Here is an 11,227-nt window from a genome sequence, read left to right as displayed (position 1 = left end):
CATAATGCGCAACACATTTTCAATGGGGGACAGGTCTGAACTCCAGGCAGGCCAGGGGAGTAGCCGCACTCATTTGCTATGAAGCCACGCTATTGTACAGTAACACATGCAGAATGTGGCTTGGCATTGTCTTGCTGAAATAAGCAGAGGCGTCCATGAAAAAGACGTCGCTTGGATGGCAGCATATGTTGCTCCAAAACCTCTATGTACCTTTCAGCATTAATGGTGCCTTCACAGATGTGTAAGTTACCCATGCCTTGGGCACTAATGCACCCCCATACCATCACAGATGCTGACTTTTTAACTTTGCGCCTATAACAGTCTGGATGGTTCTTGTCCTCTTTGGTCCAGACGTCCACAGTTTCCAAAAACAATTTGAAATGTGGACTCATCAGACCACAGAACACTTTTCCACTTTGCATTAGTCCATCTTAGATGAGCTCAGGCCCTGCAAAGCAAAGTATTCCTGAGCCCATGTGGTGAAATCCTTTACACACTGATGTCGGTTGTTGATGCAGTACCTACCACCTGAGGGATCGAAGGTCACAGGCATTCAATGTTGGTTTTCGGCCTTGCCCCTTACATGTAGTGATTTCTCCAGATTCTCTGAACCTTTTGATGATATTACGGACCGTAGATGGTGAAATTCCTAAATTCCTTGCAATAGCTTGTTGGGAAATGTTGTTCTTAAACTGTTCAACAATCCTTGTTCGTGAACGACTGAGCATTTCAAGGAAGCTGCTTTTATACCCAATCATGGCACCCACCTGTTCCCAATTAGCATGTTCACCTGTGGGATATTCCAAATAAGTGTTTGATGAGCATTCCTCAAATTTCTCAGTCTTCTTTGTCACTTGTGCCAGTTTTTTTGAAACATGTTGCAGGCATCAAATTCCAAATGAGCTAATATTTGCAAAAAATAACAAAGTTTACCTGTTTGAACGTTAAGTATGTTGTCTTTGCAGTGTATTCAGTTGAATATAGGTTAAAAAAAAAAGGATTTGCAAGTCATTGTATTCTGTTTTTATTTACGATTTACACAACGTGCCAACTTTTCTGGTTTTGGGTTTTGTATATTCCTGTCCTGGGTGAAAATAACCTTTAAACCCTTTTCACAATTTTTTTAATTTATCCCTATGTACATCGCTTGCATCTATTAAAAGACAACCAGTGCTTTTTTTCTGTTCTGTAATTTATTCAGTATTGTAATCTGAACTTAAACCTGCAAATAGAAATCATATAATTGAAAAGATGTACAGGCGCGTCGTATGTACGTAGGTTACAATAAACCACACACACGTATAAAAACGCATCTCATAGAATGACTAATCCGTTACCAGGTGAATTATGTACAAGATAGACAGTATGTACATTGTTTGATTGACAAAAAAGAACAACATTCTTTTAAAAACCTTATCATTTGGGAAAAAAAAAAAACACAAATAACCTAACAATCAAATCTGTCCCCTAATGTCTGGAGTGTTAGGCAGCTTTTTATTTAGATTTAATAAGCTCATTTTAGGTTAATGTGCTTCTTATGCATTCTCTACTGTATATGAATTTAGTAGCTGAATTTTTCTTCTGGAATATAACAGAGATTAGATTATAATTTGAATTTGATTTGTGTGTATTATCCATTTAAAACTGATGGGGAGAAGAACTACAAGGATAATTAATCTCCATACTGCATTACTGCAATGAGACATCTCTAATATTAAAAACTAATTTTTAATTTGAAGGGAAACTCTGACAAAAGTTGTGGTTGAGTCAATAAAAAAACAAAACCGTATCATCGAAATTAGACAAACCATTCACTGAATCCACAATGAAATTATCAAAAATAAGGCAGACTCATTTCATGGTGGGTCAAAGAAGGTGAGCAAAGAGGATTATTACAGATAAGAGGAATCGTGTTTCTCTATGTCAGCGATGAGAAGAAGGTTTTATTTTTTCACGGCTCCCCAGATGACAAGTCCTATTACAACAGCAGCAACAGCCAACACGATCATCAGGATGCATATCTTCTTACGGGAGCTCCGCTAAGAAAAAATAACAAAACAAATTTGATCTTAAATGGGATTATATCAAACAAATAATTAGGTTTAGTCTTTAAGGCAGGAATCAAAGATAAAGATCATCATCTAGATATGAAAAGTAATAACATTGAATTCCCTACTTTTCAAGACTGCATAGGAACCCTGAGGAAAGGTGTACCACAATACTTATGAGTCAGGACACTGTGACTAAGCCTTATATATGAAATCGAGCTGACTAATAGTGTTTTGTGATGCAGGGCATGCTGTTAGGAAAGGAGAATCATGCTTCCGAATGGCTTTGTCATGATCAAACTTCTGCTTTCTTTAGTTAAACTTTCTTCTCCTGAATTTATTTCTGCTACATCTGTCCTTCAACTGTTTTATAGTTTACCTGATAGTCTGCTGCTCGTGCAAGCTGCTGTGTGCCAGACTGGACGTGGGTGTCTGCTCTCTCCACATTGGCTTCTATACTGTCTGAAAAGCATAGAAGTAACAGGTTTATACCATTTTCATAAATAATACAGAGTATAAGAGCTGGTCTCAATCATTACCAACGAACCATCTCTGCTCTTTACAAATACACTAAATTTCATTAGTGTAATACTAGTGTAATGCCTATTCAAACCATGTGACAATAACTTTTTAAATGTGACTTAAACTATTAGTGTTATTCTAAAACAAAATGTATTAATAATCCATAACGACAAGTTAAATGTGACACAAAAGAATTGAAAACCAAAGGGCCACCATTCCAGATGAGGGCCCCTATATATTTCACCATCCATCAACAATAGAAATTGTAGTAATAAGGGCATGTCATTTTCCAAAAGCATTGTTAGCAAGGATTTGGGTGTTGTTGTTTTTTTTTGTTGTTGTTTTTTTTAAGTTATCTGCAGGCTATGCCAGAAACAAATTGCTGCAAAACAAACTGGAACATTCTCTCTGAATCTACAGGAGTTACTCAGAAGTCCCAGATTTGGATCCAGGACATGGGAGAAGACCAAAAGGATCCCACTAGCCTCCAAGCTAAATCATCAAAGTCTAAATCCAAGCTATTTTTTTTTTCCTGAAATTTAGAGACTTCTCTGCCTTCCAAAACAAAAATCAACAGAGGTTACATGTCTGACAAAGTAAATGAAAAGAGTTTTCAGCTAAAAATACGTTTTTGAGAGTTTTTGAACATTTAAATTGTTTATTTTAGCCTAAAGCAAGCTACATTGTAGCCAACCCAATACTAACATGTTTGGAGCTGCTGCTGTTTATGAAGTTAGGACAAACTTTATTTCACTAAGGATTTTAACACTAACATGGTTTGAATATTTATGCATTTGCTAATATGCTCATTAACCTTTATTGCTAAAACCATAACCTATGAGCCCTTTAAGACAAACTACTACATTTAGTAGTAATGCTAAATGTAGTAGTTTAGCATTAATCAGTTGTATATTCCGCTCTAAGACATGATCTCCCCTCCGCTGAGGAGCAGCTGGAAGCTGCCTGTCAGCCTCTAGTGTCTATTGAGGTAAGCAGCAAGAAAGTAGAGCCCTGATTGGATAAGACACCAAAATATGTCACTTCCAGTGAAGCTAAAACTCTTAGGTGGTCTATGGAGCAGAGGGCGGGTTGTGAAACTGGCTGCTCGATGCAGATTGGCAAACATACTAAAGGGTTTTTGACAGACAGTGGCCAGACGGCGAGGAGGTTTTCCTCATGAGTCGAGAGGGAAAAGTGATCATTCAGTTGTTCTTCTAGTGATTTCTGGAGTTTACAATCAATATTTTTTAATCCAATATGTGACGTTTGGATTTAATTAGCACCATTGAGTCTCTCTTGTTTCAGAGAGCAGCAGCTTCCACTGCTGCTACCTATTATCTCCATTGTCTTAATAATCAAGAAGCTAAAAAAACTATCAATTATTCTTTGAATGAAAAATTACAAAAGGTTAAGAATCAAATAATGAAAAAGTTATTGGTTTCTGGTGAAGGAAATAGTTCAGTAAAGTATTATTTCATGAAAAAATGCTTTATATTTCACTTTGATTCATTTTGTGATTTGGTTTGAACAAATCCCATTAGTTAAAATGTAAATCCAACGTCTTCAAGGAAAACTTTCGTTCTCAAACATAAAATCTGTGCCATATGATATCATTGCATCATTATATTTATTAAGATTTTCAACCATTTTAATTTGTTTTTGTCTTTGTGTACAGAGTGACTTAGTTCAGTTTAGCTTTGTTTAGACTTTTTAACTGAAATACCCTCGACATGGAGCTGAACAATTTTTCTTACTAAATTCTTTTATTTTATTTTTTTGATATTTTTTCATTGATAAATGATTTTGATGATCATTCAAACCACCAAAAAAAGCACAAAACTGTACCTCCATTAGATCCAGGATGAAAAGCACATACTGTAGTACGAACTGAACTACAGCAATATTCCTACATTTTGATTGAAAGTTAGGATTTTTTTGTCATATGTGTGCAGAGTTTAATGTTTGACCTTGGTTTGATCTCAAATCATACTTTTATTTGTTGAACTAACACACAGCCAATAAATGATAGTCGGAAAGTTATTTAATCAAACAACATAAGTCACAAGAGCATTTTATTACATAATAGGATAGGTGGCTTACGTCAATAAACTAATGAGTTCTACTAACATTTCAGTCCCTAAACCTAAATTCTGTGGAAAATCTGAGGGCCTGCAGATGAGACTATTTTTCTGGCAGAACCGGTTATGTTATTATGTAAACCTTACTATTATCAGTAGAACTAGGACACGATATGCCATTTTTGAAATCTTTATATATAGTTAACCTAATTGTATCTTTAAAAAAAATCTCAAGTGGTTCTTTCTCTTGCACTCACAGTTATACTTGAACCTTGAAGATGAATGACAGAAGATAAACAGCAAAAAGAATGACTAACACTCACCTATCATGTCTCCCTGCTCATGAACCATCATGCCCAGGTCCTTAAAGATGTCATTTATGTCTGTGATGTCAGACTAAAAGTTTCAAAAGAACAGGAGGGATCAGGTGTTGCTCATATTTCCGACCAAAGAGTCACAGAACAGAAGAGTTATTCCAGCTTAATCTGTGGCTCCTACCTCCAGCTGCCTGATAGAAGACTCTCTCTCCTGGATCAGTCTCAGATCTTCTTCAGTGATGGCCTCAGTCTGTGCCTGCACCTGGGTATAACTTTATAAATGCATACAAAGAAATTTTACTTTAAATTTTCACTACTATAATAAAAGTAGAAGACGTAGCATTACTAAAATCTAAAACAAAAATCATTAAAAGCTTCTGACTCGACCTTTGAGGTACATCTCCAAAGCCATCATCAGGCTGACCTCCCTGTTGAAAGACAAAAGTGCAGATTTTACATCTTTTTTTTCTTAAGCCAAACAATGATTTAACAAGTACAAAGTTTATTATCTGTGTAAAACTTAATCTGATATACCCTTATTAAGTAACAGTGGTATCATCCCTAAAGAGCTATTTAAAGCAGAAAGTCACTGATTCTACTTGGATAAATGAACCAAATCTGTACAGAGACTTCTCTCTCTGGTGAGATAAGCAAAGCGGGAACAGAGTTGCTAAGCAAGTTGGCTCCCACAAGGAAATCCAACCCTAGATGCCTTATTGCATGATGCAAAGTGATATAAGAGCTGATGATAAACCTGGAAGATATAATACATCCGGTATTATATGCCATTATTAGAAAGGTTATTAGGGAATGTAGAAAAGCAGAAGTATTTTTGCTTCAAGCAGGATGGAATTGAGTAGATAGTCCCTGGAACTGTGAGTGGCCTCTGCATCTCCATCAGTTTTAGAGCTTACTGTGGAGAACAATACACCTCAGCAAAGTGGCAACGTCCTTTGGTATGATTTTACCAGCGCACAAAGACTTCACTTAGAAGAAATCAGGCACTTTTTCTATATTTTTAACCTGGTTTTTTTTCATCCAGAATGAACACTGAACAGTTTTGTCCTCTCCTCTATAGAAATATCTCTTCATTATTAAATATTGAGACACAAATTCTCGCTCACAGAGCAAAATATGCTTTTGACATTTGAACTGCAGGAAGAAAACCTTACATTTTTCCTTGGTATTCCAGTTACTTAATGTATAATTTGGGGGGGTAAGGGCATTTACTACAGCTTGAAGCCTTATCTCCAGGACTTGGGGCCAGTTACAGGTTTTATCTGCAAATTTTCAGCCACATTTCATGTAGAATTGACTACTGCAAAGGGACCAACAATAAAATCCCAAGACCCAGATCAATCTCATCACAAAGTTTCACATATGCCTAAAACATTCAGGACCTCCCACACCTCATCACATGTAGTGGACTCATTAGGGAGCATCCATGTTCCAGATGATTTTTTTATGTTGTGATCCATTTTGAAGCCAATGTAAAGAAGATCTAATTAAATCTTTTGACCGTTTCGATTAATTAAGTAATGTTTAATTGTATCAGTACAGAAAACCTCTCTGTGCTGCTTTGAGTGTGAGATTTTAAATGACTTGAACTGAATAAGAGGGGGATATTGTGAGGGGCATTCCGATTGTTTTGTTTTTTGCATACCCTCATCAAAAGCCTGGCAGTGCAAAGATGTGAAAAGGAGCATAAAATGGCAAACATTTATTTTGATATACAGTAGTTTTTTGTTTTTTTTTTTAACAATGCTATCTCTAGAGGAGAGGTTGGTCCACCAAGATTCTCTAAAACCCTGATGCTCCATCATCTCAGCTGGCCACCCAGTGAGAAGACCACCTACTTACCGATAGTCTTGAGCCGGCTCTGACTCGAGCCACAAACTCCCGCTCTCTGTCGGCCGCCTCCCGCTGCGTCTTCTGCAAGCTGTTTAGAGCAGCGGAGAAGTCGTTCAGAAGTCGCTCTTTCTGTAGCTTCCTTTGCCGCTAAAATCCCCCCATAAACAGATGAATATCAATACAGAATGAAGACACTGTCTCTGTTATTTATTACAGATAAAAGCAGATGGTGAAGAGGAATTCAGAAGCTTGATACCTGGTCTGGGCCAATTGGAAGAGAAGTGAAGACTTTCATCAGTTTATCAGTATCTTTTGCCAGCTGGTTACCCTGCTGCTGCTTCTGTTGACTGATGCACAAAAAGGATTCATATTCTCAAGATGTCTCTTTTTGTCGTGGTACTCTGGTAAACTATTAGGTCTAATATACTTCTAAGCTATTTTTTTGTTAAATATTCAGATAAGAAACTCCAACAAATCCTAAATAAACTCACAGATTCTGTCTGAGCTGGCTGCTGTCCTGGTCAGTACCCAGCAGGTGCACTGCTCTCTGCAGCTCTGAGGCTGTGCAAGAAGGAGGGGAAATACATTATGATTTATATAGAGAGTTTTAGCAAAGAGCCTGTTAACTAAATATTAGTACAGCTGATCACAATGTGTCTGCATTACTCAGAAGCGTGATCCTCTGGATGTTGGAGCTGATGTTCTGGACCAAAGCATTGGGATCCTCAGGAGTCCCAGCATAGTACGCCATGGTGAAAGCTGCAAAGGCACAGGCAGAGTTCATTCATTAAGTCATGCTGAGAGCCAATTATCATAGTGATCACACTCTTGTAATCTCATGACTAACACATGACAGTTGTTTAACATGTAGCCATATCTGTGCAATGCATTTCAGTGTCTATTCTGGTTTAATACCAGCTGTTACTTTAGATGTCGTAAGCATTTATTTGCAAGAAACTTATTAGATGAGGCTTCTACAAAGATATTAGTCTTATATGAACCACCCATGGAGGCTTTTGTGTTCTGTCAGCAGTAAAGATACCCATTGGAACAACAGTAGATATTCCTTGAGTATGTTAAAACTTTAATAAGTTGATTAAAAAAAAATAAAAAATAGTAATCAGTTTTCTTCAGCTAAATAAGCTCAAAGCACCACTACCCTTCCCCTACTTCTGACTGCAAAGTGGTGGTCAGCTGACTTAGAGGGGTTTACAAGATTGGGCTGATTGGAAGCATTTCCAGACATGGAAATCATAGTCCTGACTTAAAAACCAGGCCCACTGTTGGCAAGCTTTGGGCTGCATTTGGTGCTCTAAAACGGGCAAAAAGGTAAAAAGAAATCAGGTAATAATGTGCAGGCAGGGAAACCCCTGAAATGTGCAGGATAAGGTTTCTGAGGACCACTGCTTTATTCAGTAATTTCCTAAATTGACTAAAATCATTTATTCTTAATGTTTTATTAAATCTATTTGTAAAAAAAACAACATATAGTGTAATTTATGCTACAAAGGGAAGATTTGTTGTTTTTGGCTTCAGCTAAAAGGGATAGAATAGAATAGAAAATCTCTTCATTGTCCCACAATGGAGAAATTTTGGTATCTACAGCAGCAATAGAATTATAAAAAAAATGGTCACACAAATGCAGACCTTAGAAAAGTGTATAAGAATAACATAATAGTGAAGACTTAAAATATAAGTAATAAAATACTATACTGTAAAGTGTTTTAACAATATAAATACTGTGCACCTTTATACATAAGAAATACACCGCTATGGACATTTTTACAGTAATGGATTTTTTAAAATAGCAGCAAAATCAGAGATGTGCAAAATGACAACAGTTATCTAAATGAATAAGATAAAAACTGTGCAAAATCAGCATGAATAAAACAACTTATTGAGGTTGTTGGGAACAACCTCAATAAAGCAACATTGTGCAAGTTTTGACCCAAATATCAGATTCTAAAATAAAGAGAGAGACTATCTGTTACAGGTCTAGTGCCCCTAGTGGCTAAATGTGAAATAAGATCATGTTACAACATCTTGTGGTAAATATTTGCATAAAAACCAGGATAGACTGAAGCAGAGGTATTTTCCCCCATGGTAATCAAATTGTTATAATCTCATATTAACCTATGCCTAATCCACAGAATCCCAACTAGATGTCAGTGTAGATAACAATGGAAGTCTCATTTGAATGTTTTGGGCTACTAATGCTTGTTTCCTGTTACCTTCTATATGATACAAATTCTTAAAGGAAATTTGATAATCTTTACAACTTAAAAATAACAGTGTATCAGGCAAACATTTTATCATTGAAGTTGGCCAGCTGTCTTTTGATAAAATAGTCAGAGTAAGCACTTTCACAATGTCTTTTCGTTCATTAAACACGTTAACTTCTTCCTCTTTTTTTCCACCCAGCACATACCAGTACTCTAATTCACTACTGCTGTATATATTTGAAAAACAATGTCAGATAAAGATCAGAAAAACTGGAATGAACTCAACTGTGATGATATCGTAACTGCTTTATCTTCTGTTTGGGTAAAAACTACAGCTTCCTGCAATTATCCCATGGTGAAACCTGATCATTCCATCCAATCACCATTTTATTCTGTTCATTACCTAATTCACTCAGGTATGAAAATAAATATCTGCAACCTTGATAAACACTGATATCAGTATGAGCCAGAACAACAGCAGATTATTAACCCTTACAATTTCACTCAGTAAAAGGAACTTACTTTAAAATAAACAATCAAAACCTAGTTACATGTATTTAACCCTTTATAAGGCAAGTTATCGTTTTTGGAGCCCCCCCTGTCCCTCAGTGAGGTCTAGAAGCACAAGATCTATATCCAGCCATTCAGCAAAGATACTGCTACATGGCTGTACATCTTATTTTGGCATTTGACCAATTAGATGAGCCTTTGAATGATATATTACCTACTGTAAATTAAGTTGGAAAAAAGAATAACAAGTCAAAAAAAGGTAAAAAGCTAATTAAAAAGTTAGAAAGTAAAGCTAAAGGGTTAATAAGGCAAGTTGGTGTTTCTTGTTATTACATTAATATTAATTTTTGCATTCAAAATATAAATTTTTGGAATGTTATAAAGATAATAAGGTATTGTCCTGGATTCCAATAACACACTACAAAAAAATCTAAAAATTGGTGAAAATGTCCTAAAATAAGTGTATTTACCCTTAATTTGAGTAGGTGAATAAGTAAATCTCCCAGTGGAAGGAGCATTTTTATCCAATCAGATTATTTGATATTATGCACTTGAAATAGGAGACTGCACTTTTTTTCCCCTTATTTTAAATGTAAATGTTCTTATTCCAATTCCAATTGCAGTGTCCCACTTACCTGCTCAATTCAAGAAAAAATTCACTTATTTTAAGAGAAAATTACTTAATTTAGATATTATGTCTTTCACTGAGTGCCCTATAAAAGGTTTAAAATGGCAGCTAAACTAAACTAAAGGTAGATTAAAAATGCAGCCTGAATGGCGCCCATTGGAGAGGAGCTCCAAGAATTAAAACAAATATGAATTAGTTTTCAGTAGGCAGGGTTTGGCCAGGAGGAGTCATACTGTGGGCCAGCCATGCACACTTCCTGTAACTTAGAAGGACCGAACCAGCCTGTAAGGCCCCATCTACTACCCTGTCACAGCCTGTAAATGCATTTTATGATACTGATTTCCATAAAATGTCAGCTCTGTTGTTATTTGCGCCATATTTTGGCTCTTTCTGTCATGTGTCCCTATGGAAGCGACGGGAATGCGGAAATGACGCGAGGAGTTTCTCTGCTCAACTAAATAAAAAACATAATATATCATTAATTACCAGGTAGTTATGTCTAAACTATGTCAGTTAAAACAGCTGGTACGAACATGTAGCCAACAGCGAGTCAGCGAGTTGTAAAATCCCAGCAACCTGCGGGGTTTTTCGGATTTTTCCGCCGCAGTGAGCTGCGGTTATCTAAGCTCGCTCTACATCTAACGTGTGAAGCCCTGTCACTGTCAGGTTCGGTTCGGTCCCGGACGAGTTTCGCACTTTACCTTTGTTGAGGTTCTCAGCAGCAGAGTGTTTCCTGATTTCCAGCCACTCCCCAGTCACATGATGCCTGCTGCAGCTGTAGCTGCAGGCCGTCTGCCCGGCCTCAATGATCAAACACAAGGTTTCAGAGATCCGAAAACTACACAAGAGGTTTAGGGCCACTGGAAAAAAAAGTTAACTTATTTTAAAATTTTATTTCAGTATAATATGAGGGGAAAAGTCATAATTCTGACTTGAATCTCAGAATTTTGACTTTTTTTCCTTAGAATTCTGACTTGAATCTCAGAATTCTGACTTTTTTTCCTTAGAATTCTGACTTGAATCTCAGAATTCTGACCTTTTTTCTCAGAAT

General features: G+C 36.6%; 1 protein-coding gene across 1 annotated transcript; it reads right to left on the bottom strand.

Moving 5' to 3' along the window:
• Positions 1 to 1,041: 1,041 nt before the first annotated feature.
• Positions 1,042 to 10,909, bottom strand: stx7 (syntaxin 7). Its single transcript, XM_015380647.1, has 10 exons — positions 10,878 to 10,909; positions 7,483 to 7,575; positions 7,308 to 7,377; positions 7,073 to 7,163; positions 6,826 to 6,963; positions 5,353 to 5,393; positions 5,147 to 5,237; positions 4,972 to 5,044; positions 2,428 to 2,510; positions 1,042 to 2,039 (listed from the first exon to the last, which is right to left on the bottom strand). The coding sequence occupies exons 2-10, from the start codon at positions 7,565 to 7,567 to the stop codon at positions 1,944 to 1,946; spliced, it is 768 nt and encodes a 255-aa protein (XP_015236133.1). The 5' UTR covers positions 7,568 to 7,575; positions 10,878 to 10,909; the 3' UTR covers positions 1,042 to 1,943.
• Positions 10,910 to 11,227: the final 318 nt, after the last annotated feature.

This window comes from Cyprinodon variegatus, unplaced genomic scaffold (genome assembly GCF_000732505.1).
Source record: "Cyprinodon variegatus isolate N-32 unplaced genomic scaffold, C_variegatus-1.0 Scaffold219, whole genome shotgun sequence".
NCBI classification, from domain to species: domain Eukaryota; kingdom Metazoa; phylum Chordata; class Actinopteri; order Cyprinodontiformes; family Cyprinodontidae; genus Cyprinodon; species Cyprinodon variegatus.
The sequence above is the reverse complement of the archived record's forward strand: the minus strand, read 5'-3'. Positions and strand labels throughout refer to the sequence as shown.

Coding starts and splice junctions, on each gene's coding strand:
- stx7 (XM_015380647.1), bottom strand. CDS start 7,567: ATGGCGTACTATGCTGGGACTCCTGAGGATCCCAATGCTTTGGTCCAG. Junction 7,164..7,307: donor AGCCAGCTCAGACAGAATCT/GTGAGTTTATTT, acceptor TTTGTGCATCAG/TCAACAGAAGCAGCAGCAGG. Junction 2,040..2,427: donor CACGAGCAGCAGACTATCAG/GTAAACTATAAA, acceptor ATTTTTTCTTAG/CGGAGCTCCCGTAAGAAGAT.